At 48.2% G+C, this 24,342-nt stretch overlaps 1 protein-coding gene across 1 annotated transcript in view; it reads right to left on the reverse strand.

Annotated features, from left to right (window-relative positions):
- LOC311322583 (UDP-glucuronosyltransferase-like) overlaps positions 1–20,915 on the reverse strand; it is a gene marked incomplete at both ends in the record, with an annotated part of 49,436 nt that extends 28,521 nt beyond the window's left edge. Inside the window, one exon of the mRNA XM_084454670.1 lies at positions 20,766–20,915. Within this exon, the coding sequence (XP_084310796.1) occupies positions 20,766–20,915 (150 nt within the window). The remainder of the gene's footprint in view (positions 1–20,765) is intronic.
- Between the last annotated feature and the right edge of the window lie 3,427 nt (positions 20,916–24,342).

Raw genomic sequence — 24,342 nt, forward strand, 5'->3', positions numbered from 1 at the left:
CTCTTATGTATAGCCTACAATTATCAGAACAATATGAACATTCAATTGAAAGTTTTCCATCCACCCATCCATCACTGGATGAGGAATAAGCACCGCAAAGCGATAAATTCTCACGCAAGTAGGAGCCAGGCTGGGGATTTCTCCTATCCGGTGTCGCGACCCAGTCTCTAGAAATGTTTTGGACGAGTTGCCGACAGTTTGCGCCTCAAGCCAATCTGCGCGCCTGCCTATGCCGTAGCCTGACGTGCACCTTGTAGCTAACTTTAGCTAGCCAGCCAGTGGAACTGTCGTGTTCAGACGGCTCTAGCTCAAAAAATATTTATGTCATAGATATTTAGATGGCTAGAATCAAGATAAATAGACGAACAGTTTGATGTATAATATGTCCCATAATACTTTCGGATGTATTATATTATGGAGCTACGAACACACAAAAAGTCTCCAATGGCACAGGGAAGAGAAACACAGACATCAACGCCGACTCAATCAGCCTTCACTGTGGTAAATCTGGAATCTGGAATGTGATTGGACTAACAAAATGTCAATATCTGAATCCTGTTCAGAGAGGGCCGGAGTACTGTCCTCCCTTGCGGTAATTTTTCAGCGTTTTGGCCAATCACAAATTAGCAAGAAAAAAGGCATTACATTGATTTAAGAGAAAAGAACCTGCCCTAAGGGAGGCTAGCCTCCCTTCCATAGATATCTATGGGTCCTCCAGCTGCATGTTGTATATGTCACTGTTGGAGCTTTAGAATTTCAATAATGGGTTTTTATCCATATTGAAAACCTGCTTTATGAACAAAACTGAGATAATATTAATTATGAATAAATAAATTCATATATTTGTATTTTAATCCCTCTCTCTTCTCTCCAAAAACTGAGGAGGACTGTCCTCCCCTGCCTCAATGGACGACCCTCCACTGGTGTGTGTGTGTGTGTAAAGTATTTATTTGCCATACGGCACTATAACACACAAGCAATGGGCGACACATGGGCACACACACACACACACATGCATTAGGGTCGCCAATGAAATCCCTCTCCGCACTTCACCCATCCTGTTGTCCTTCCCCCAAGGCCTGCTGGGAGCAGACAGTAGGCAGCGTGCCTGAGACGCGCCCGGGGACCAACCAAGCGCTCCTGTCCGTCGTCATCAGGGACGGACAGCGTCAGCGATCTGTTCTTCTGCATGTTTTTCATATTGGGTTCTTAACGGGGGAACACGGGGAGAACACGGGGAGAACATGCAAACTCCCCACGGAACGGTCCGGGAGATACCTCACCTGGCCCGGGAGATACCTCACCTGGGTAGCTGAGGAGGGGAGAGGGGAGTTGGGGAGAACTCCCCCCAACCCCAAAGTTAACAGCGTCCCAAGCGAGAATCGAACCCAGGACCTTCTTGCTGTGAGGCAACATTGCGTGTGTGTGTGTGTGTGCGTGTGTGTGCGTGCGTGCGTGCGTGTGCCAGCAGAAGAAAAACAAACGGTTCTAATGTTGTTCCTCTCTGTTCCATCCCAAAACACCCTAGCTCACAAACAGAGTAAACGACTTGCACTTCTATCACCTTCAATCCCACTGCAGTGTTCGGGCCAAGTCTCAATTTACAACCCGTTGACTTCGTAGTCCACTTCAACTGGGCCCTAATTAACAGTCTTACATCCTCCACAGGGGATTTAGGCCGTGTCCAACGGGATACGGAGTTCTTCCAGTCTGGATGTGAATACATTTAATGATATGAGGATAAGCCAGTTCATCTGGACCCATTCCCCATACGCCCGCCCCGATCGATGGTGCTTTAATGTCTGTATCACGCGTTAACCTCGGGGCATGACACACACGCACACACACACACACACACAATGAAGTATTACTGTATCTAGCGCACGAGCAATCACTTTGTCTTTCTCGTACACACACATACTGTACTGCGCGCACACACACACACGCACACACACACAAACACAGTGCATATAATGTCCCTCTGGTGATTCCTTTAGAAGCGGTATTTGACAGCGGCCCAGAGGCCTGATTGTCACAGCAGGCCCAGCCCTGAGAAACACAATGAGATTGGAGGGAGAGATGGAGATACTAACGGAGAGGGAGGGGCGGACGGATGGAGGGAGGGAGAGTTGAGGGGGGGGGGGGGGGCATTTCTGGAAAAATCCCAAGTTATTACTGTAAATCAAGCCAGCTTTCAAGGGCCCAGGCCACAAAGTAACAGTTAAAAGCAGCAGGGGAGATGGAGGGGGGGCGACTCCATATAGAAATTACATAAATATGGATCTTACATAAGAAGAGAGGAGGGTGGCCCGGCGGAGGAGTGAAGGAGGATTGGAGGAGGAGGAGGAGGAGGAGGAGGAGGAGAGAACGTTTAGAGGGGGGAACCTTTCCCTGCAATTTGTGGCATAAATGCCGCCCTATCTCTACCTATCTCTGCCTCTCCCTGACGAATTGTGACTGTGTGTACGGGGTTAAATTGTTTCTTCCTCGAGTCCGCGCAGATGCGTTTGTGTGTGTGTGTGTGTGCAAGTGCATGTGTGTGTGCGTGTTTGTGTGTGTGTCTGTGTGTGTGTGTGTGTGTGTGTGTGTGTGCGTGTTTGTGTGTGTCTTTGTGTGTGTGTGCGTGTGCGTGCGTTTGTGTGTGTGTGTGTGTGTGTGTGTATGCATGTGTGTGTGTGGGTGTGTGTGTGTGTGTGTGTGTGTGTGTGTGTGTGAGTGTGTGTGTGTGTGTGTGAGTGTGTGTGTGTGTGTGTGTGTGTGTGTGTGTGTGTGAGTGTGTGTGTGTGTGTGTGTGTGTGCCACACAGCGTGTCCCTCTGCCAGCCCTTTTCCTTGTCAGCTTGCACCGTGACATTTCCTACGGGTGTCAGAGGTTATGTTAATATTCACACTGACATTAAAACCTGCTCTTTTCACTATAGCGAACATGCGGCCAGTGTGTGTGTGTGTGTGTGTGTATGTGTGTGTGTGTGGATACGATTCCGTGAGGTGCGCTGGGATCCCTCGGCTTATGCCGGCGGCATTTACAGTCACACCGCAGGACTACCCATGGGGCTTTGCGGCGCCTCGACGCCGCTCGCTTTTCAATTATCGCCCTCCTGTCACACATATATACTCACAGGCTGATACTCTTACACACACTCCGTGCAAAATGTATACACTGACAAAACACGCTCGGTTATACACTTGGGGCAGATGTACAAATATTACGTTTTTTGCGTTATTCCATCGCAACGTGCGCCTGACAACATGGCATGGTATGTACGAACAGATCGCACATGGGTCAAAACCGAATTCTGCCTGGCGCAAGACCACAGAAGGGCAAGTTGCACTTTCCTACTCATGCATATGCATTCATGGGAGGGTCGAGGGAGAGGTGGGTGTGAGCGCGTACAAAATGGGCAGGAGATGCGCAAGGATACACTGATTAATATCCCGTCGTATGCATGTACAGTAAACTGCGGGGTGAAGTGCATGCGTCTGTTTTGCGGTGAAACTTATCTGCCTTTGCAGGTGTAATCCAGTTGCGCATCACCCACCAGCCTACACTTAACCATATCCGCTGTTAATTATGTACAGTTTAATGAACTGCATGCATGGGAGAGCAATTACTATTCAATATTTTTGATGATCCGATATTCGTGCAAAACTTATTTATTTACGAGGTCGCATAGCCTACTAACCAAATTGGTCTCAGATAGATGTAATATGTCCCAATGTATAAAGGCCTGGATTTATTCAAATGCAGTAAATTACCTTTAATATGTGGATTAAAACTGAATACTTAGTTTTCTGCACACATTTAATGAATACCAACACCACACTAACCCTAACCCCGCACTCTCACACCCACGTATGCATAGACATCTTATCACTTACACACACACACAAACTCTCTCATCAATTTTAGTTTTGTAGAAAGTTGTGTCAATCAAATTAGCTTTGTGGCATAGCCTCTTAACTTCGTATGAGTGATTATGATTGACTACAGCTGGTGAGTTGTCTGAGCTCATTTAAATAGGGTTCATTTAAAAAGGGTACAATCATTAGACTCAGACACAAACACTACAATGGGAAAGTCAAAAGATCTCAGCAGGCATCTGAAAAAGCGGATCATTGATTTGAACACGTCAGGAAAGTCACTTGGAATCATTTCAAAGCAGCTACAGGTCCCAAGATCAACAGTGCAAACAATTGTTTGTAACTATAAAGTGCATGGCATGTGTCACTGCCACGATCAGGAAGAAAATGCAGAAAAAATGCAGAAAATACAGACTGAGAAGCTGCAGTGGCGGAAGGAAGCCCTTGCTCCAGAAGCGCCACCTTAAGGCTCCACTGAAGTCACATGGACAAAGAAAAGGCCTTCTGGAGACAAGTCCTGTGGTCAGATGACACAAATTGAGCTGTTGCCACAATGACCTGCAATATGTTTGGAGGAGACAAGGTGAGGCCTTTACCCCCAAGAACACCATGCCTGCCGTCAAGCATGGTGGTGGTAGTATTCTGCTCTGGGCCTGTTTTGCTGTCAATGGAACTGGTGCTTTACAGTAAATAAATGGAATAATGAAGAAGGAGAATTACCTCCAAATTCTTCAGGATGACCTAAAATCATCAGCCAGAAGGTTGGGTCTTGTGCGTAGTTGGATGTTCCAACAGGACATTGACCCCAAACACACAGCAAACGTGATAAAGGAATGGCTAAATCAGGGTAGAATTAAGGTTTTAGAATGGCCTTCCGAAAGTCCTGACTTAAACCTCATCGAGAACATGTGGACAGTACTGAGGGAATGGTCAAAGTTTCAACCAGAAGCTTGCCAGACGCTTGTGGATGGCTACCAAATGTGCCGAATTGAGGTGAAAATGGCCAAGGGGCATGTAACCAAATATTGGCGTTGCTATATTTATATTTTTGACCCAACAGATTTTTTTACATTTTTAGAAGACCCATAATAAATTCATAAAAGAGCCAAACTTCATGATATTTTGTGACAAAGAAGTATATGCTCAAATCACTATATCACAGAGAAAGTGAAAAACTGCAATGACATACATGTTCTTTACAAGTGTATGTAAACTTTTGACCACAACTGTAGCTCGGGTGGTAGAGCAGCCGGCTGGGGATCAAAAGGTCCCCGGTTCAATACCAGCTCCCCAGCTTATTGTTGGTCCTTGAGTACAGTGTGAATGTCCTTGAGCACGGTGACTCGGTGCGTTACACCATCGCCTCACAGCAAGACGGTCCAATACCCTCATGGGCTATCTCTCGGACCTTTCTTTGTGGAGCTTGCATGTTCTCCCTGTGCTCACTCGGGTTCCCTCCGCATAAAATCCCAATAAGAAAAACATACAGAAGACCCCAAAAAGAAAAACATACAGAAGACCCCAAAAAGAAAAACATACAGAAGACCCCAAAAAGAAAAACATACAGAAGACCCCAAAAAGAAAAACATACAGAAGACCCAAAAAGAAAAACATACAAAAGACGCCAAAAAGAAAAACATACAGAAGACCCCAAAAAGAAAAACATACAGAAGACCCAAAAAGAAAAACATACAGAAGACCCCAAAAAGAAAAACATACAGAAGACCCCAAAAAGAAAAACATACAGAAGACCCAAAAAGAAAAACAAACAGAAGACCCAAAAAGAAAAACATACAAAAGACCCAAAAAGAAAAAGATGCAGAAGAACGGATGCTCTTCAGTCCAGTCCCAAACCAGGACTTGGACTGAGCACCTGGACTTGGTCCCGGGCCCAAAACTGAATCCGTTATTCCATGGGTTCCCAAACTCCATCAATGTGGGCCTCCCCTCTGAAAACAGTAACACACCCGCGCCCCCCCAACCGGGATGTGAAGTGGGTCTCACAAATTTGTCCATTTTGCAAGGCATCATTATGTACAGTAGCTCATAACGTTACACAGTTAAGTTAGCTCGGTGGCACCTGTTGCTAGTTAACGTTCTGACGTTTTCGCACAATACATTCATGCCTGCGGGGGGAGGCTCTCTCTGCACTATCCAGAAAATTTAGTATATATCTCTCACATTATTTATTTTGATTTTCTGACCTTTAAAATCATGTTTCATTCATAAAAACCATAGAAAATTCAAAAATAAAAACATGTTTTTCCTTTTTTTTTCCCTAACCATCCCTCGGCGCCTCCCCTGAATTTCTTTGGGGTCCAACAGGGGAGGCGCGCCTCACAGTTTGGGAATGCCTGGGTTATTCAGATGAGCACAAATGGTGGGCTTTTCTGAATATTGATTTCGGCCAAATATTTACAAAGATATTCGGGAGGAAAGAAAAGTCAAATATTTGCACTGCGGGCGGTGTGCTCTGCCTGCCTTCTGGCATGACAAGACGAGGAGAGAGAGAGTAGGAGAGAAGGTTAGCTATGCGCTGAGCAGTCAGATCTAGACAGACAGACAGACCGACAGACAGACAGACAGATAGATAGATAGATATACTCTAGACAGACAGACAGATAGATAGATAGATAGATAGATAGATAGATAGATAGATAGATAGATAGATAGATAGATAGATAGATAGATAGATAGATAGATAGATATACTCTAGACAGACAGACAGACAGACAGACAGACAGACAGACAGACAGATAGATAGATAGATAGATAGATAGATAGATAGATAGATAGATAGATAGATACTCTAGACAGACAGACAGACAGACATACAGATAGATAGATAGATAGATAGATAGATAGATAGATAGATAGATAGATAGATAGATAGATAGATAGATAGATAGATAGATAGATAGATAGATAGATAGATAGATAGATAGAGATGATGGACATTTTGAATTTCAGCAGTGGAATTATAGCAAGGTTGGAAAAAAGACCGTAGAGTCTTTTAGTAGTAGTTTAGAAAAGAGGGACTAAATACATCCATATTTACTGTACAGCCATAGACTCTCCTCTCCACCACAGACTCCAGGCTGTCGAGTTGTTGCCCCACAACAGAGCCGGCCCTCCTCACCAGCTTGTGTGACTCCCCAGACTTGATTCTGCCTTCCCAGCAGGCAACGGCAAAGAGCAGTGTGCTGGCTACCACAGACTGGTAGAACATCTGCAGGGGCCTGCTACACACATCGAAGGACCTGAGCCTCCTGAGGAAGAACAGTCAGACATAAAACGAAGGTAAGCACTGTGGGTTTTCTCCCTGTTAGAAAGGCTCTGCTTGGGTGGCACTTTTGTCTGAATGTGACCAATGGTTAGTTGGTTAACGGAGTGCTGTTGGTCCACGTCCAGGGCGCGGAACACACTTTGTTTCCTCCTCCGACAATTTGTTGTCATTCAAGTTAAAGTTATTTGTTCCCCTGGGTGTGTACATGTGCATCCAGGAATGTCTGTAAGTCTAAACCCCTTATCTTTTCTGTACGATAAACCTATGATAGATTAGGCATGTCTCCACTATCAACGGAGCACTTGATCTGTTACTGAGTTCTTATAGGTGCAGTACCAAGTCACATAGAAGTAGGCCTATGTTGATCAGTTGTTGAGCAGTTGTTGACTGTTAAGTAGTGTCCAGGCCTATTTAGTGCTGCAGAGGTGAATATTTGTGTCTAGTGTCCAGGCTAACACCCAGGAGGGGGAGGCCAGCTTGTCTAGTGTCCAGGCTAACACCCAGGGGGCAAAGGCCAGCTTGTCTAGTGTCCAGGCTAACACCCAGGGGGCAAAGGCCAGCTTGTCTAGTGTCCAAGCTAACACCTGGGGGGAGAAGGCCAGCTTAAATATTACAACCAGCAGCCTCATTTATACAGTCCTTTAGAGTCCCTCCACAACAGCCCCATGTCTGATCCACAGCTGTGCTGTGAATACCTAAAAAGCATACATTTTTCATGTGACCCAACTTGTATTTTCAGTCAGCCATTTTTGTACTAAAACACAAAGGATAATACTGGATTTTTTCATTTGCTTCAACACTAAAATTAAAAAGAACACAGTTAGTGAAACCTGACACTCAAGGTGAAAAACCTCAGGCGAGATATGTAGGTAGCATGATTTATATGTAATACCACCAGGGTTGCCAACTTTTCGGAAAAGCTTGGAGTGAGACTCTGACATTTTTTGGGGGGGCGGCTGTCCTCACATCTTTAATATTCATTTTTACCTCCACCCCGATGACGGCACGTCCCATGGCCATAGCGCCATATCTGGAGATGGGAAGGTCACAGGGTCGAAGGGTTCAGAATGATGCTCTCAAGCACTCAAAAAGAACTACAAAATGAATTAATGGGCAGAGGTCTGAGCACCATTTGTAGTTGTACTGTAAGAAACATGACCATTTACCACAGGATCCAGGCTAAGAGAATTTAACTTTTCCTAATACAGTGTCTATCTGATTTGTTTCTCATGAATCAGATATGATTTTGTTTTTCATGCATAGAAACATAAGATAATATTGGCTGCTTAAACATCAAATAAATAAAGTTGATATCTAAAGCTTGATTTGACTCATTGTAACTGATGAAAATGGCTATTTTTCAGAGAATTGTCTTGGTTTAACCTGATCCTGTTAGCTGTTTCTAATTATGATGTTGACCCCTGAATGTGACTGTAGGTCAGAGTTTTCTGGAAGAAAAGTGTCTCCCTTCGCATAGACATACATCCCATCGGAGATAAGGTTGACATTCCATGGTTGGTACATTCTGTGGACAACACCAATTGTTGTGGTTAGAGATGGAGACCTGGGCGCCGAACCATCGTCCGGTTATCTCTACTACAAGGCCACTGATCTGCTCCAAAATGTAATGGGTTCTATGTTGGACCGTGCTACACCCCTCCACTTAGTTTCGTGAAAATCGGTCTGGTAGTTTTGGTATAATCCTGCTTTGTGGCAAACAAACAAACAAACAAAATAACACACCCAAGTGAAAATACCCTCTACCCTGGCGGGCAATAAGTATGATGCGTTGAAAGCACAGCATTTGAAATGGCAGTTAATATTAGGCTTCACATATTACATTCCCCTCATTTTAGACGTGTTTACACCGACTTCCGGTTTAAGCCCCACCCACGTCTGGTGATACATCCGAATACAAATCCGAATTACAGCTGCTGCGCAGCACTGGATCGGGGCCGGGCGTTTTGAGGTGGAAGAGGAAATTTCTAAATTAAAAAATCTTAAAAAGCATGTGTCTGAAATCCAAACAGTACAATGCCTGAGTAGGCATGTTTATTCTGCATCACCCAGGGCTTGAACTCACAACCAGACACCAAGGGAAGGTCATGTTCTTGTTTGAGCCAAGTAAAAAGCTGTCAGTTTGACCTAAAAAATTGTCAGTGGCAATTGCTCCTATAATATGCCAAGGTAAGCCTGGCATACCCATACCAAATCCAAATAAAACTTGATTTTTGCACCTGCTTTCAGTGAAAGAATACACGAAAATCGACTTTCAGACTGTTTTTGACTTAAATGTCTTGTATTCCGCCATATCGCTGCATTTTCATCTGTTTACTGTTTTGGTAGTGCTCCGTCACCCCCTACAGCCCTCGTGAAAATAAACAGTCCCAACATTGACAGTGGTCTTACTGGCTCGTCATTCACTTAACGCTGTAGACCAGGTAAAAGGATTCCTGCTTACGGAAGTCAAGTCCAAATGAAAAATCACCCAATCAACCAATGGGTCAAGGTTTTCCTAACAGGTAAAGCGGATTCTAAGGCAGTTGCAAAGGCCTTAGTGACAGAAATAATACCCAGGTGGGGTATCCCGGGGAAAATCAGTTCAGACAATGGCTCACATGTTGTTAATCAGGCTATAGAACAAATCTCAGCGTTTTGGTTTTGATTTGAGAACTCACTGTGCTTAGCGCCCAGAATCAGGAGGTGCCGTGGAACGTGAACATGTGACACTCAAAAACAAATTAGCTAAGTGTTGTGAAGAAACAGGCCTTTCTTGGACTAAAGCCCTGTCCATTGTGCTCCTCCAGATGAGGATGCGCATTAGACCCAAAACAGTCCCTTTGAAATCATTTTTGGATGTGCGCCACACACTCTGGCCCAGAGAGATGCACAGACCATAGATCAATGTGACGATGTGATGCTGCGTTATTGCTATGAACGGTACTGCGCCATCCTACCTGAAGGACCTTTTGATCCCATATGTCCCCTCAAGGTCATTGCGCTCCCAGGGGACTGGTCTGCTCTCTGTCCCCAAAGTCAGAAAGAAGACGGTGGGTGAGCGGGCTTTTTCTTTCCGCGCACCGACCCTCTGGAACTGTCTTCCAATTGACATTAGACAGGCTTGCTCAGTGGAGGTGTTTAAGGCTAAGCTAAAGACCCACCTGTTTTCTGTTGTATATGTGTCTTAGAGTGTGTTGTGTTGTTTTATTGATATTGTGTTGTTATTGAGTGTTGAGTGTTTACACTTGCCCTTTAAGCTGCTCTGTAAAGCACTTTGATTGAAAGCGCTGTATAAATAAAATTATTATTATTATTGTGCAACCCTGTCGAATGCTTTATCTCAGATCCACAGGCAGGTTAAAGAGGCGCTGCCGACCCCTGCTGATTGCAACCTCCATGAGTTTAAACCGGGAGATTGGATCGTCATCAAGGACTTCTGATGGCGCCACTGGGCCCAGAGAAGGTGGTTAGGACCATACCAGGTGTTGCTGACCACACACGACAGTGAAGGTGGCAGAACGAGCTACCTGGGTCCATGCGAACCACTGCAAAGCGGCACCAGAACCTCCTGAGAGACAAACACAACGACCAGATCACCACCAGCAATAGGAGAGGGCCAGAGCGCCACCTGTTGACTGCTACGGCGGTGCAGGCAATTTTGATTGTCACATATTCTTCGTCCAATTGAATAAGAGACTGGATCTATGTGCAAAGTTTGGTGATTTTTTATGCATGGGAAGTCAGACTTCTTAGGAAGAAGAAGAAGAAGATGAAGAAGAATATTGGGAAATACAAGGACTGGTAGCTGAGGCTGCCCGGCCCCTAATCATTTGCTGCCTCAACAAATGTAAATACTGGGCTCTCGGTACATCCCTGGTCCCCTGGCGCCACTGATGAGGCTGCCCTCTGCTCCTCACTGCCCTCTGCTCCTCACTGCCCTCTGCTCCTCACTGCCCTCTGCTCCTCACTGACCTCTGCTCCTCACTGACCTCTGCTCCTCACTGCCCTCTGCTCCTCACTGCCCTCTGCTCCTCACTGCCCTCTGCTCCTCACTGCCCTCTGCTCCTCACTGACCTCTGCTCCTGGCTGACCCTGGAGGAGGATAGCTTGGATTGGAGAAATGCAGAGGATGAATCCCACAGGCGACCGCTAGGGATGAGTATCATAAGGATTTTATCGATACCGATACTGCTTATTGATACCGATACTTATTGATACTCTTATCGATACTACTCGATAAATATATATAGTGATCCTGTGTGATACTTGTTCAGCCATTGCTGCTTATGGCTACTTTTGGCTACACATTGGCAAGCTCAGCTATGATGTTTCTCTTTTCAACCGCATCCAAGCAGGTAGGAGGGTGTCTGATAATGTGCCTCTGGTAACTGGGGTAGAGCTGTAGTCATCTCTCTACAGTAACTGTTAACAGTAACAGTTACTAACATCAGACAACAGACTAAACTGTGGCTACATTACTTATGTAGCTAGCTACAGCAACCGAAAATATTTTCATTTCAGCATCTCACTCTCAGAAAATGTCCGCTAATTACGATGCAAATTTTCGCTTTGTTAATCTCCATTGACTCTATTAAAAACGTTAGCAATCTAAAAGTCCGAGATTGGCATTCATTTTTGAGGGGGTCTTTCAGGAGGGCAGGAGGTCCGCAACGCCCCTCCAAGGCAATGGCTGGGGAAACACTGTACAGACTTATTTATGATAACGGTAATGAGTGTTACCTGCATCTTTAGCCTGGCTCATCTGCTACTGCAGCATTGCTATTGGAGCCACCAGCGTTAGCATTAGCTGCTTCACTAAAGCAGTCAAACACGCTGCACTGCCTCACATTTCCTGAATGTGAAACGTGTTTCACAAGGTTGCTGGTGTTACCCCCTTTGGACACAACTAGCCTAACTGTTTACATGTTTTTCCCTGTCCGTCACTATGCCTACTTCCTCAAGTGGTCTATTAGAGAGAGGCAAATAATAACAATACGATGTCATGATTAGGGGACGGATGCCAGCTGCATCGGTTGATTTATGAAATGGATTTATGAAACGAACGTGTTAAATATTGATAGCAGCACCGTTTCTCCATGAGCTTATCAATATTTCGGTACTGACCCAACGATGTAGGCCTACCGGTACCAAAAAATATTGGTTCCCGATACCCATCCCTTCCGACCACGAAAGTGTGTGTTTGTGTGTTGTGTGTCGCCTCTCACCCATGCGTGTGTTGTGTGTAATTGCCGTGTGGCGAATAAACGATCCTCCAAGGTCCAGTAATTTTTAATTATACTGACACTGTACTAATACCAAAGTCAAAGTGTAAAGTGTACGTGACTCAGTAGCCTCCTGCATTCTCTGCACTGCTACACGATCCCCCCAAAGGCTGGACACCGCAAGGTTGTGTGTGTGTGTGTGTGTGTGTGTGTGTGTGTGTGTGTGTGTGTGTGTGTGTGTGTGTGCGTGTGTGACTTTGCGTAGACACTCTTTGTAGACCAGGCATTGTACGAGGAGCAATATGCGAAGAGCTATCACGCAATGAAACGATAGCTCTTCAGCGTGTGTGTGTCCGTGTGTGTGTGTCCGTGTGTGTGTGTGTCCGTGTGTGTGTGAGTCCGTGTGTGTGTGTGTCCGTGTGTGAGTCCGTGTGTGTGTGTCCGTGTGTGTGTGAGTCCGTGTGTGACTGTGCTGTCAGCAGACAGAGGGAAGTAAGGCAAATCATCTCCTCGGTGTTCTCCATTTACACTGCATGACTGTCAAATAGAGAGAGAGAGAAAGTGTGTGAGAGAGAGAGAGAGAGAGAGAGAGAAACGGGGCGGTAGAATCCTGAGTGAAAGAAAAGAGAAGTAGCATCAATTGAGAAGGAGTCTGACATCGCTGGCGTTTTGTAGGGCACTGCAGACATGACGAAAAAGAAGGCCACCCCTCGCCCTCAACACACACACACACACACACACACACACACACACACACACACACACACACACACACACACACACACAAGACTGCGGAAAGAACTGTGGCGGTGGGAGTTACATAAGTGTAATGTATCCAGTCCAGTATGGAGTCTGGTATGTTCTTGCAGTGTGTGTGTGTGTGTGTGTGTGTGTGTGTGTGTGTCTGTGTCTGTGTGTGTGTGTGTGTGTGTGTGTGTGCATGGGTGCACCATGTGTTTTCCAACAGTGCTACAGTGCCACCTACAGTCTGCTCTAGGTAATACAACAGAAGCACCGTCTGTGGGAGCCTGGTCTCTGCAGCGTTACATTCACCCTCACCATGAAATGAAATGAAATCAGAGATGTTCTGTGTGTGTGTGTGTGCATATGTGTGTGTGTGTGTGTGTTTGTGTGTGTGTTTGTGTCTGTGTTCATACGTGCACGTGCGTGTGTATGCATGTGGGTACAGCGCGCATGCATGAGAATCTGTGTGTGTGTGTGTGTTGGGGGGGGTGTAAATGTGTGTGTGCGCGTGTGTGTGTGTGCGTACGAGCGTGCGTGTGTGTGTGTGCGTACAAGCGTGCGTGTGTGTGTGTGTGTACGAGCGTGCGTGTGTGTGTGTGTGTGTGTGAAACCCCGGGATAGAATGATAATTCAAAGGTGAGAAGATGCAGAGGAGGAAACGTAAGATTTGATGGAGCCAGCAGTTTCCTGCTCTCCTCTCATTCTCCCTCTCCCTCATTTCATCCCTTTCCCCGGCCTCTCTGCACCCTCATCCCCCCTTCCCTCTCTCCCTCCCCCTTTCCCTCTCTCCCTTCCCCTCCATCCAGAGAGCTCTCTCTTTTCATTTCCTCGCCTCTTTCTCTCCCTGTCACCTTCTCTCGTCATCCTCTCTCGCTCTCTTGTTCTCCTTGTCTTCCTTCAAGAGTTCTCTCTCTCTCTCTCTCTCTCTCTCGCTCTCTCGCTCTCTCTCTCTCGTCTCTCCCACTCAGTGTGCACCTGATGTTCTTTGTCCCCCGTGCTAAAGATGCAACTCGTTCTCCGCTTTTTCTCGCCCTCCTCTCCTCTCTTCCTCTCTCCCCATCCCTCCTATACGTTGCCCCTCCCCCCCCCCCCCCCCCCCCCCCCGGTCCCTTCTTCCGCCTCCTCTCCTCTGCTAATCTATCTCCCTCTATCCTCCTGTGTGCCTGTAATCTGGTGGAGCGCCGGCCAGGGACTCTCCTGTCTTCTCCTCCCCTTCCCTCTATCTGTTCCTCGCCTCCCCCTCTCCTCCCCCACTCCCTTCTCATCTCAACGACGTTCCACCTCCCCTCCTCTCCTCCCCACTCTTCTCTCGCCCTCCCCTCCTCTCACTCCTCTCCCCTCCATTCTCCTTCCCATCTTCTCCTCTCTTGTCTCCTCTCTCCTCCTGCCCCCTCCTCTCCTCTCCTCTCCCCTCCTCTCTCCTCTCCGCACCTCCTCTCTTCTCCCCCTCCCCTACTCTTCTGTTCCCTCTCCTCTCCCCTGTCCTCCACTCCTCTCTCCCTCCCCTCCACTATCCCTCTCTCCCTCCCATCTTCTCCCCTCCACTGCTCTCTCCTCCCTCCCCTCCTCCTCTCCTCTCCCATCTTGTCTCCCTCCCATCTTCTCCTCTCTCTTCTCCTCTCTTCTTCCCCCCCCCCTCTTCTCATCTCCCCTCCTCTCCCTCCCATATTCTCCTCTCTCTTTTCCTCTCCCCTCCCTTCCCCTCTTCTCATCTCCCCTCCTCTCCCTCCCATGTTCTCCTCTCTCCTCTCTCCTCCTCGTTGTGTCTGGGAGGGAGTTTAGGGAGCTGTGGTCCATGCAGATGAGTCAGATGAGTCACCTGTAGTAGATGAGTCAGATGAGTCAGATGAGTCAGATGAGTCACCTGTAGTAGATGAGTCAGATGAGTCAGGTGAGTCAGGTGAGTCACCTGTAGTAGTAGCAGCTGTGAGGATCTAATGGAGTGGGAGAGGTGAGCACCAGATAGGTCACCAACCTCCCAACAGCACACACACACACACACACACACACACACACTCCCCTCGTCTTAACAGCCTTCAGGAGGTCGGAAATACTTTACTTCAAAATCATCACATCTCTTGATTGATACGGTAGACCTGCCCATCCCCCCCGGTCCAGCAGCTGGTAGAGCGGAGGTGAACAGAGACGTGAGAGGAGGAGACGCGTCCGGCGGTCTCCCGAGGGAGGGAGGGGGGGGGGGGTCTCTCTCGGGCGCCCGTCTGCTCTGTCTCTCGGCAACGGTTCACCCCTCGTCGTCGCGCTGAGCCGGAGCCCACAGAACCCCCCCCCCTCTCCCCACCACCCCCGCGCGCCCCGGTGCAGCCGTAGCGTCTCACTGAGCCCAAAACATTTTATTCATTTTAATTTATTGTGCCTTTATTTAAACTCAAAAGACCATTGAGGCGAACCTGATTTACAATGACGTCGAGCATCAAACAATAAGCAAGTGAAGAACACCAATACAAAATAGGTATTCAAGATATATAAAACAGATAAAAGAAGGGGCATAAGCAACAGACAAGGCCGCTCCAGGTTCAACCTTCGCAGGAAACACAGCTGCTCCAGCCACTCTGATAACGCAGGTGGCAGACAGGCCAAAAGGATGAAAATAGCAGTTTGTCGAATCTTGTAATAATGGATTCTGATTCACACTCGAATGCAATTCAGGAGTCTTTTCAGACCGCCGGGTTGAGAACCCAAACAGCGGTGTTCTCAACCTGAGTTTCTAAAAGGTGGATTAAACAAGAACTCCCCCATGATGCACCGGGGCCTTCTCAAGGGTCGCCCGGGGCAACGCATGTTTGGCTCACAAACTGATTTGTCGCTTGATTGGGTCACGTTGCGATATGGAAAACCCTCAGCTATCACCAGAGACGCAAGAAAAACAGAGAGAGAGAGAGAGAGAGAGAGAGAGAGAGAAAGGAAAGACAAAGAAAAGAGAAAGAATAAAGAAAGTGAACGAACGGAGGAAGGGCAGGAACTGCCTACGAGGCGAAAAGCTATTTTCTCTCCCTGAAACAACACAGAGACACAATGCTGTTCATCTTCACCCCCCGTAGCAAAGGTGTCTCGGTCGCACCCAACGTCAGTCGCCGGGGACGTGGTGCGTCGGCGGGAACAGAGGCTTTGTTCCCTGCCTCCGTGCGGCACGGTGGCAACACAGGCCTCTCCTCCTCCCTCCCCTCCTCCTCCTCCTCCTCTCATCTTGTCCCACCTTGCCGCCGCCTCTCACCGCGCGGGCTCATGGCTGCGCTCGAATGCGTTGCAGCGACCTCAGAGGCTATTTCATCCTCTCCTTCCCCCTCCTCCTCTCCTTTTCCTCCTCCTCTCTCCTCCTCCTCTCGAAGCCAACGCTACTAGGAGCGGTCTGGCGCGGGGTTAACATCCATCCCCCTCTCCTCTTCTGACAAAGAGAAGGGGTGGATTCTGTTCTTTCTGGCTCTTCACTGAGGGATTGTGGGTGTATGTATCAGGTACTACTGTAAGACCAACCACACTAGGCTGCTAAGACCTGGATGGACTAGGCCTGTCTCTGCGTCGGTACGCATGCTGCACACCAGCGATGTTAGGAACGCGTGGCGCTGATGTTAGGAATGCGTAGCGCGCTTGGTAAGCACTCCAAGCCATTCACTTAAATTATGTGCTGCGCATTGTGTTGCCTTTGTGTTATGCGCTATTGAAATAAAGATTGATTTGAGGACGTTATATGAGGACGATTCCAAGGGCCCTGCACTGACTGGGGCCCTCATAAACCACAATTATTATTATTATTATTTTATTTTTATTTTTCATTATTAATATCATCATCATCATCATCATCATCATTAGGTGGCCCCAATATTATATTCTTCCAATAGGCCCCAATATTGTATAAGGCTCAACATGTCTCTCTTCAGTTATGATGGCGATGCTACAGCATGTGTGCAGTGTTATGAAGTATGAAATCCACATGGGTCTGGTCCAGACGGCCTCCCTGACTGGTCCTCCAGACGGCCTCCCTGACTGGTCCTCCAGACGGCCTCCCTGACTGGTCCTCCAGACGGCCTCCCTGACTGGTCCTCCAGACGGCCTCCCTGACTGGTCCTCCAGACGGCCTCCCTGACTGGTCCTCCAGACGGCCTCCCTGACTGGTCCTCCAGACGGCCTCCCTGACTGGTCCTCCAGACGGCCTCCCTGACTGGTCCTCCAGGCATCACAGACCGGAAAGGGTCCGCAGGCTTTCACACTCCAGTAGTGGACCAGAGCAGATGTAACTTCAATTCACATTTTTTGTTTCTGAACGGACAAATAGTGGAGGCTCATCACCGTCTTTCAACAGACATTACATTACATTACAGTCATTTAGCAGACGCTTTTCTCCAAAGCGAATTACAGTAATTGCATTCAACATAGTGTAGAAAACTGTGGAGGAGAACTCAGGGTGGTTGAACACAAGGCAAGCGGCAGCTTTCTGGACAAGCTCCAGGGGTTTAATGGCTGACACCGGGGCCCCAGCAAGGAGGGAGTTGCAGTAGTCCAGGCGGGAGATGACAAGTGCCTGGATGAGCGCCTGCACCGTTTCATCAGTGAGGAAAGGGCGAATCCTCCTGATGTTGTAGAGCATGAATCTGCGTGTGATGGATGTGATATGTGCCGAGAATGACAGTTGGTTATCCAGGGTCACACCCAGATTCCTCGCAGTCCGGGTCGGCATCACGACTGTGTCTTCAATAGTGATGGCCAGGTTGCCTTCACATCAAGACAGCCCTTCCCCGGAAGGATCAGCAGCTTCGTCTTGTCCAGGTTGAGCTTGAGGTGATGCGTCGCCATCCACTCCAAGATGTCAGCCAAGCACGCAACTATGTGTGCCTCCACTTGTGTGTCAGAAGACTTGGGCGTCATCAGCATAGCAGCGATAGGAGAAGCCATGCGAGCGAATGACAGAGCCCAGAGATGTAGTGTAGAGGGAAAAAAAGGAGAGGACCCAGGACAGACCCTTGTGGAACCCCCGTAGTCAGACGACCCTCTCCATGTCACCTGGTAGGTGCAGAGCTAGTGACACCTATGTCCTCGAGGGAGGAGAGGGGGATCTGGTGGTCTACCGTATCAAACGCTGCTGACAGGTCTGGGGGTATCAGGACGGAGGAGAGAGAGTTTCCTCTCATGTAAACACTCGACGGGCGACGACTGATCTCAGGGCAATTATGTCGTCCCCGCCGCCCGCGGAACTCGCTCTGGCGCGCGTCTGTTAGCGACAGCTTGCTAACGATCAAACAGGAGAGTACTGGAGCACACAGATCATCTTAGAACACTACTAGGTGCACGAATCACTGAGGTTTTGACGACACGGTGGCGTCCTCCAACTCTGAAGAAAAGTTTCCTAAGATGACCCGTGCGCTCTGGACGTTGGTCCTTGTTTGAGAGCACCGTTCCTTCATCTCTGTAACAGGTTTTAGCACGCGGACTCTCTCGAGTGCAGGCTTGCTAACAAGGTTTTATATTTGAAGTTGTTTACCAGCGCAGGTATGGGCGTACCGCTGCGTCCAACCCGCTGGCGCCTCACGATGTCCTTTTACTCGCCATTATTGCTCAGCGTGAATAAAGTGAGTGTTTTGTTATTGCCGTCCTGTTATTGGCGGGCCGGGGTATGCTAATACGCCATGCTAACCCGCTGCGCATATATGAAGGAGGTGGATTAGCGGAACACACACACACACACACACACACACACACACACACACACACACACAGGGCGACTTCCAGGGCTTTAGTTCTTTTGTTTTGCTTATTTCTTTTCCTCACCTCCCTCCTCTCCTTCTTTCTTTTATCAAGAAACCTCTCGATTCAGAAACTGCTTTGAATATGAATGGCGGTGGTGTGTGTGTGTGTGTGTGTGTGTGTGTTTGTGTGTGTGTGTGTAGGGGGGGATTCACATTCATATGCGCCTCAGGTTCCGCCCCTCCCACCTTCCGCTGTGTTCCCTTCCTCTCTCTCCTCCCCGGCCACGGAGACTGTGGGTTTTAATCACCTAATATCATGGCACAATGAACAGATTGCCACAGAGTTGCGAGCGTGGAGACAGCACGCGAACAGGAACAGAGAGAAAGAGAGAGAGAGAGAGAGAGAGAGAGAGAGAGAGAAAGGAACAGAGGATGCATGCAGACTCAGTTCTAATTAAAAGAAGCCAAATCTGATCAATGCGCCGGTGTGCGCTCGCGGAGCCGAAGCCGGTGCCGGCGCCGCCAACGACCCAGGGAGTTAGAGAGAGGGCCTCAGACTGTACTGATATAATGAGGCTTCCTCCCACTTCAGGGCCTTCTAGCGAATACCAGTCTTTACCCTGGGGTGGTCGCTAACAATCAGGGAGAGGTTCGAAAGAGCGTGTGTGGCTGCCAATATAGAGGAACGCTGTAATACATTATCCGCCTCTCTCTTCCACCCCCCCCCCCTCCCCTCCTCTCTCTTCCACCCCCCCCCTCCCCCCCTCTCTCTTCCACCCCTCTCTCTTCCACCCCCCACCCCCCCTCCTCTCTCTTCCACCCCCCCTCCCCCCCCCCTCTCTCTTCCACCCCCCCCCTCCCCTCCTCTCTCTTCCACCCCCCCCTCCCCCCCTCTCTCTTCCACCCCCCCCCCCCTCTTAGTGAGAGGATATTAACGGGCCTGTGATGCCACTGCAGCAAGCCAGAGCCTTTTAGAGGGATGGCATTCTGTAGCTGCTTTCTTTAAAGGAGAAGGAGGGAGGGGAGAGGGAGGGAGAGAGAGAGAGAGAGAGAGAGAGAGAGGGAAAGGGAGCGAGCGAGCCTAAAGGATATTTGACAGGATTTGATAGCTAGTAACGATACATTGAGTCAGGTTCACATCATAGATGTAGACAGTGGCTTTCTAGGGCTGTGTGTGTGTGTGCGTGCGTGTGTGTGCACGGCGCGTTTCAGTGCACGTGAGTGTGTGAGCAGGAGAGAGAGAGATGGGGCGAGAGAGAGAGAGAGTTCCTGGACAGGGTTAGCCCTCTGTACAGTTACCATCAAGGCCAACGCTCCCCATTCAAATGGAATCAGGGGTGGTTGTTTATGCATGCGTGAACGTGTGTGTGTGCGCGAGAGAGTCAACACGGGTACAGTATGTGCTAAGTCGCTAAAACAATTGAAACAACCCCGGAAAGGCCGAATCTCGAAAGTGTTTCCTTGATCCCTCGCCTCCGTCCACATCTCAAGATGTTCGGGAGGAGGCTGGACCTTCTTATCTCCTCACCCCCGAATCCTCTCCTCCGACGTGTTGAGGAAAGAGGTGAGAACCCCCAGAGTGAAAACGTCCAGGAAGTAGCCCCCCCAACGAGAGAGAGAGAGAGAGAGAGAGAGAGAGAAGGAGGTTCAGTGGGGCTTCAGCGATGTCGTGCATCAAGGCTCCTGTGGATCACACAAATCCTACAATTTTTCTCTCCAGCCAAAAGAAATTGATTTTTACCGCCAAACCAAAAATAGCGTGCGGTGCCAGGGAGCGCACAGAGGTATTTTTCTCCTTCCTGTTTTCCTCTCTCTCTCTCTTTCTCTCTCTCTCTCTCTCTCTTGTATGCCGTCAAATCATCCCACGCTGCGCTAGAAAGCCCAGGATTGGTCAATTATGCTCGTTTTTCCCAGGGCGCATTGTTCCCAGGCGGTGAGAGGCGAAACGAGCGACCGGCGGGGTCACGCGGCTGGCGCCGGCCTTCCTCCCGGGCGTCACGTGCTCGTTATCGATCGTCACCTGCGCGAAGTCACGCCTGGCGAGCCGTCCGGGAGCGCGGCGCCGGGAGGCTCGAAGAGGCCATCTGAGTGCGCCGCGCTCCATCGTGACCAACACCTGCTCCTCCGGGTCCATCTGTTCTCACCTGTTGTTTTTACAAAGACGCCATCAATCGCGCTGGGGAACGTCCCGGAGAACATCCCTCATCGCCGGCGTTCAAGATGGTCGCCGTCGGCCGTCCTTTATTTACGAGATCATTACGGTCCGTCCCGCTAACAAAAAAGAAGTGTCCTGCCATCGCGTAAGCATGAGACATCGGGTCGCAGTCGGCGAGCGGCGCCCACATGTTAATTAGCGAGAGAGAGAGATAGAGAGAGGGAGAGAGAGATAGAGAGAGGGAGAGAGGGAGAGGGAAAGAGGTGTGATACATTCTACAGCCACGCAGGGAGGGAAAGTGTGACGATCAGAGCCGGGAGCTGAAGCTGGACAGAATCCAAGCTGCATGCCCTTGAACTAGTTGGCACAGACCTGGGTCATATACTTAAGACTAAACTTACATGAAGTCACTTGACCCTAATCAATGGACAGTTTCCAGTTGAGTATTTTACTGTTTTGCTTTTTCCAGAGCCCCTGGGGGTTTCAGCTGTGTACTTTATTACATGTTATCAAATCAGCATATTTTCAACTTAAAAAATATATATAAAAGGTTAGGGAAGCAGTGTATTTTCTATCTAGCTGTATCATCGAGTTTTCTTCATACCGTAGTAGAGAGAGAAAGAGAGATCAGAGAGTGATCAGAGAGAGTGAGAGGTGAGACAAATAGAGAGAGAGAGAGAGAGATCAGAGAGTGATCAGAGAGAGTGAGAGGTGAGACAAATAGAGAGAGAGAGAGAGATCAGAGAGTGATCAGAGAGATCAGAGAGAATAGAGAGAAGAGATCAGAGGGAGTGAGAGAGAACAGAGAGAGAGAGAGACCATTGACTCCCTGGCAACATTCTGTCTACCCCTGCCATGGCTCGGTCCCAAACACACAGCCAGAATGGACTAATCCACACACACACACACACAAACCCTCCTCCCACCAGATCACACTGAGTGGGCGGTTAATACACACATGCACATACACACAGCGATACACACACACACACACACACACACACACATGTTGGTGTGCATAACGGTACATAAACATTGGCTTGCACTTATATGTACACACACACACACACACACACACACACACTCATGTACACACTCACACACACACACATCCACACACACAAACACATGCGCACACACACACACACACATGCGCGCATGCAATATTTACATAACCGGGCGAGAAATACTCCAAGGCTGAACTTGAACCATGTAATTCTGTTTAATCAAAAGCCAGAAAAGCTCTCTGATGATTGAATTAGTCAGAGAGATGAAAAAGAGAAAGAGAGAGAGAGAGAGAGAGAGACAGAGAGAGAGAGAATTCAGACGAGCTGAGCTGCTGTTGTAGGACTCACTCAGTGGATTTTCAACACTGCGACATGAGCAGCAATAAGCCAGAGTAGTCTGGGGCCGTTCACTTCGCCCTTTAGATCCATCCCGTCTGTGGGGTGAGGCTGGATCCTGGAATCAGCAGACACCGAAAAGATGCCTGAAACTTGTCAATTCAGCCTGGTCTCACTTGGCAGACATCAGAATTCCACGTTTGTCCATCGCCTCCAAACGTAATTTCTAGACGGCATCATACAGTTAGAAACGTAGAAAAAAAACTTAGGCCTATCCCACGGAGACGACGTGGGATAGGCCTAAGTTTTTGATTGGATGTTCTCAGAATATTGTGGTTGGTTGTTCACATTGGAACACGTGATAGAAGAGGGTATACATTTGCAAACAACAACAATGTTTTACAAGCAACTAGCAAACAACACTACTAGCTAGCCAACTAGCTCACATTCTTACTGTCATTATTATTAGCTAGCATTAGCTACTGTTCTTATAGCTACTGTTGGCATTAGCTAGCTAGCATTAGCTAGCTCGTATTCTAACACTAGCCAACGCTAGTATGCTAGCTAGCTAGCTATTCACAGTGTACACAAGCACCATCCACATCAACACAGGGGATAGACACGGACACAGGGATCAGGCTAATTTACGAAACTGGACCCAGGAGTGGAGCTACTCGGACGGCGCTTAGTGGGCGCGCTCCGCATATCGCAATACCCCTGCGCGGGCACGCACTCCTGGAGGTGCAGGGGAATTGCTCAATGCTCGCTGCGAGGTTGAGTGAGAACGAGTCATGGTTATTCGAGCGTAGCGTGGATCGAACGCTGCCAGATGGAGCGGTGGCGTTGATGAGGCCCGGGAGCCCTCATCCTCCTCCTCATCCTCCTCCTCATCCTCCTCCTGTCCACCTCCGCAGTGCCTCGGAGCGGCGTGGCAGGCCAGAGATTTGTCAAAGTCATCGAAGACTTTGGATGCTTTTCGTGTTAGCCACAAACAAGTCGCCGGCCGGGCCTCGGTACGGCGGCCGAGAGACGCCCTGGGTTGACGCCGTCATGCAGGGAACAGATGTAGGTTCGGTTAGCGTGCCGTCAACTCTGACTTCCTATCCCACAGTCTTAGGGGAACCTCCCCCTGCTGTAGGTCAGTAAAGGAGCCCAGGATTCCATTATCAATATAAACATACATACAGCACAAGTCACAAGACAGGACAAACAGGCACGGACAACACCTAAATAGCCAATACAAGAATAAACAGAAAAAAGGAGAAGCAAACAAACTTCATACAATCGAGACCAGATTGTACACTTTACCCCTCAGAAGAGCAAATATGCTTTACATCAAAGTGACATAGTTTCTTCTTCTTAGACAGCTGCTTAGATAGCTGCTGCTGGAGTAAGAGGAGGAAGGAGAAAGATGGCAAATATATGATGGTCTAGATGTACGCATACAGTACTGTATATACACAAACTGGTGCAGGCGTATGTTTTCCTGTTAACTACTACAGTTAGGAAATGGAACAGGGTTTGAAGTTGTAACATGGTCACAGCTCTTTTCTGTCCAGGCCACACAGTGAACTGCCCACCGACATCAGGACTGCTTATACTGTATTTTGCCATAGGCTCAAAATTGACCTCTTCAAGAAGTTCTACCAGGATTGTCCCTCTTAAGCACCTATAGTTTTTTTTTGTTATTTACCTTTGCACTTTACATTAAGCGCTAGATTATACTCTTAGTCACTTGTTTAGAAAGGAGATGTACTTGTGAGTTCTGGTGAAAAGTAGTACACTAACTTCTTATGTTAAATGCAATTATGTAAGTCACTTTGGATAAAAGTTTCAGCTAAATGACTAATGTAATGCAAACAGCCAAAGACACGCAATGCTGTTGTTACTGTAACTAGCCAAATAATGAATCTTAGCTGTGTTGCTGAAAGTTGAAGATTGAGGGTGGATGTAATATTATTGGTTGAAATTGGTTCAGTCCAACTATTGTACGTAAGCACACATTTTGTTTTAACTGAAAAACATCATTGGAT

The sequence above is a fragment of the Borostomias antarcticus genome (assembly GCF_949987555.1).
Source record: "Borostomias antarcticus genome assembly, chromosome: 20".
Classification (NCBI taxonomy): domain Eukaryota; kingdom Metazoa; phylum Chordata; class Actinopteri; order Stomiiformes; family Stomiidae; genus Borostomias; species Borostomias antarcticus.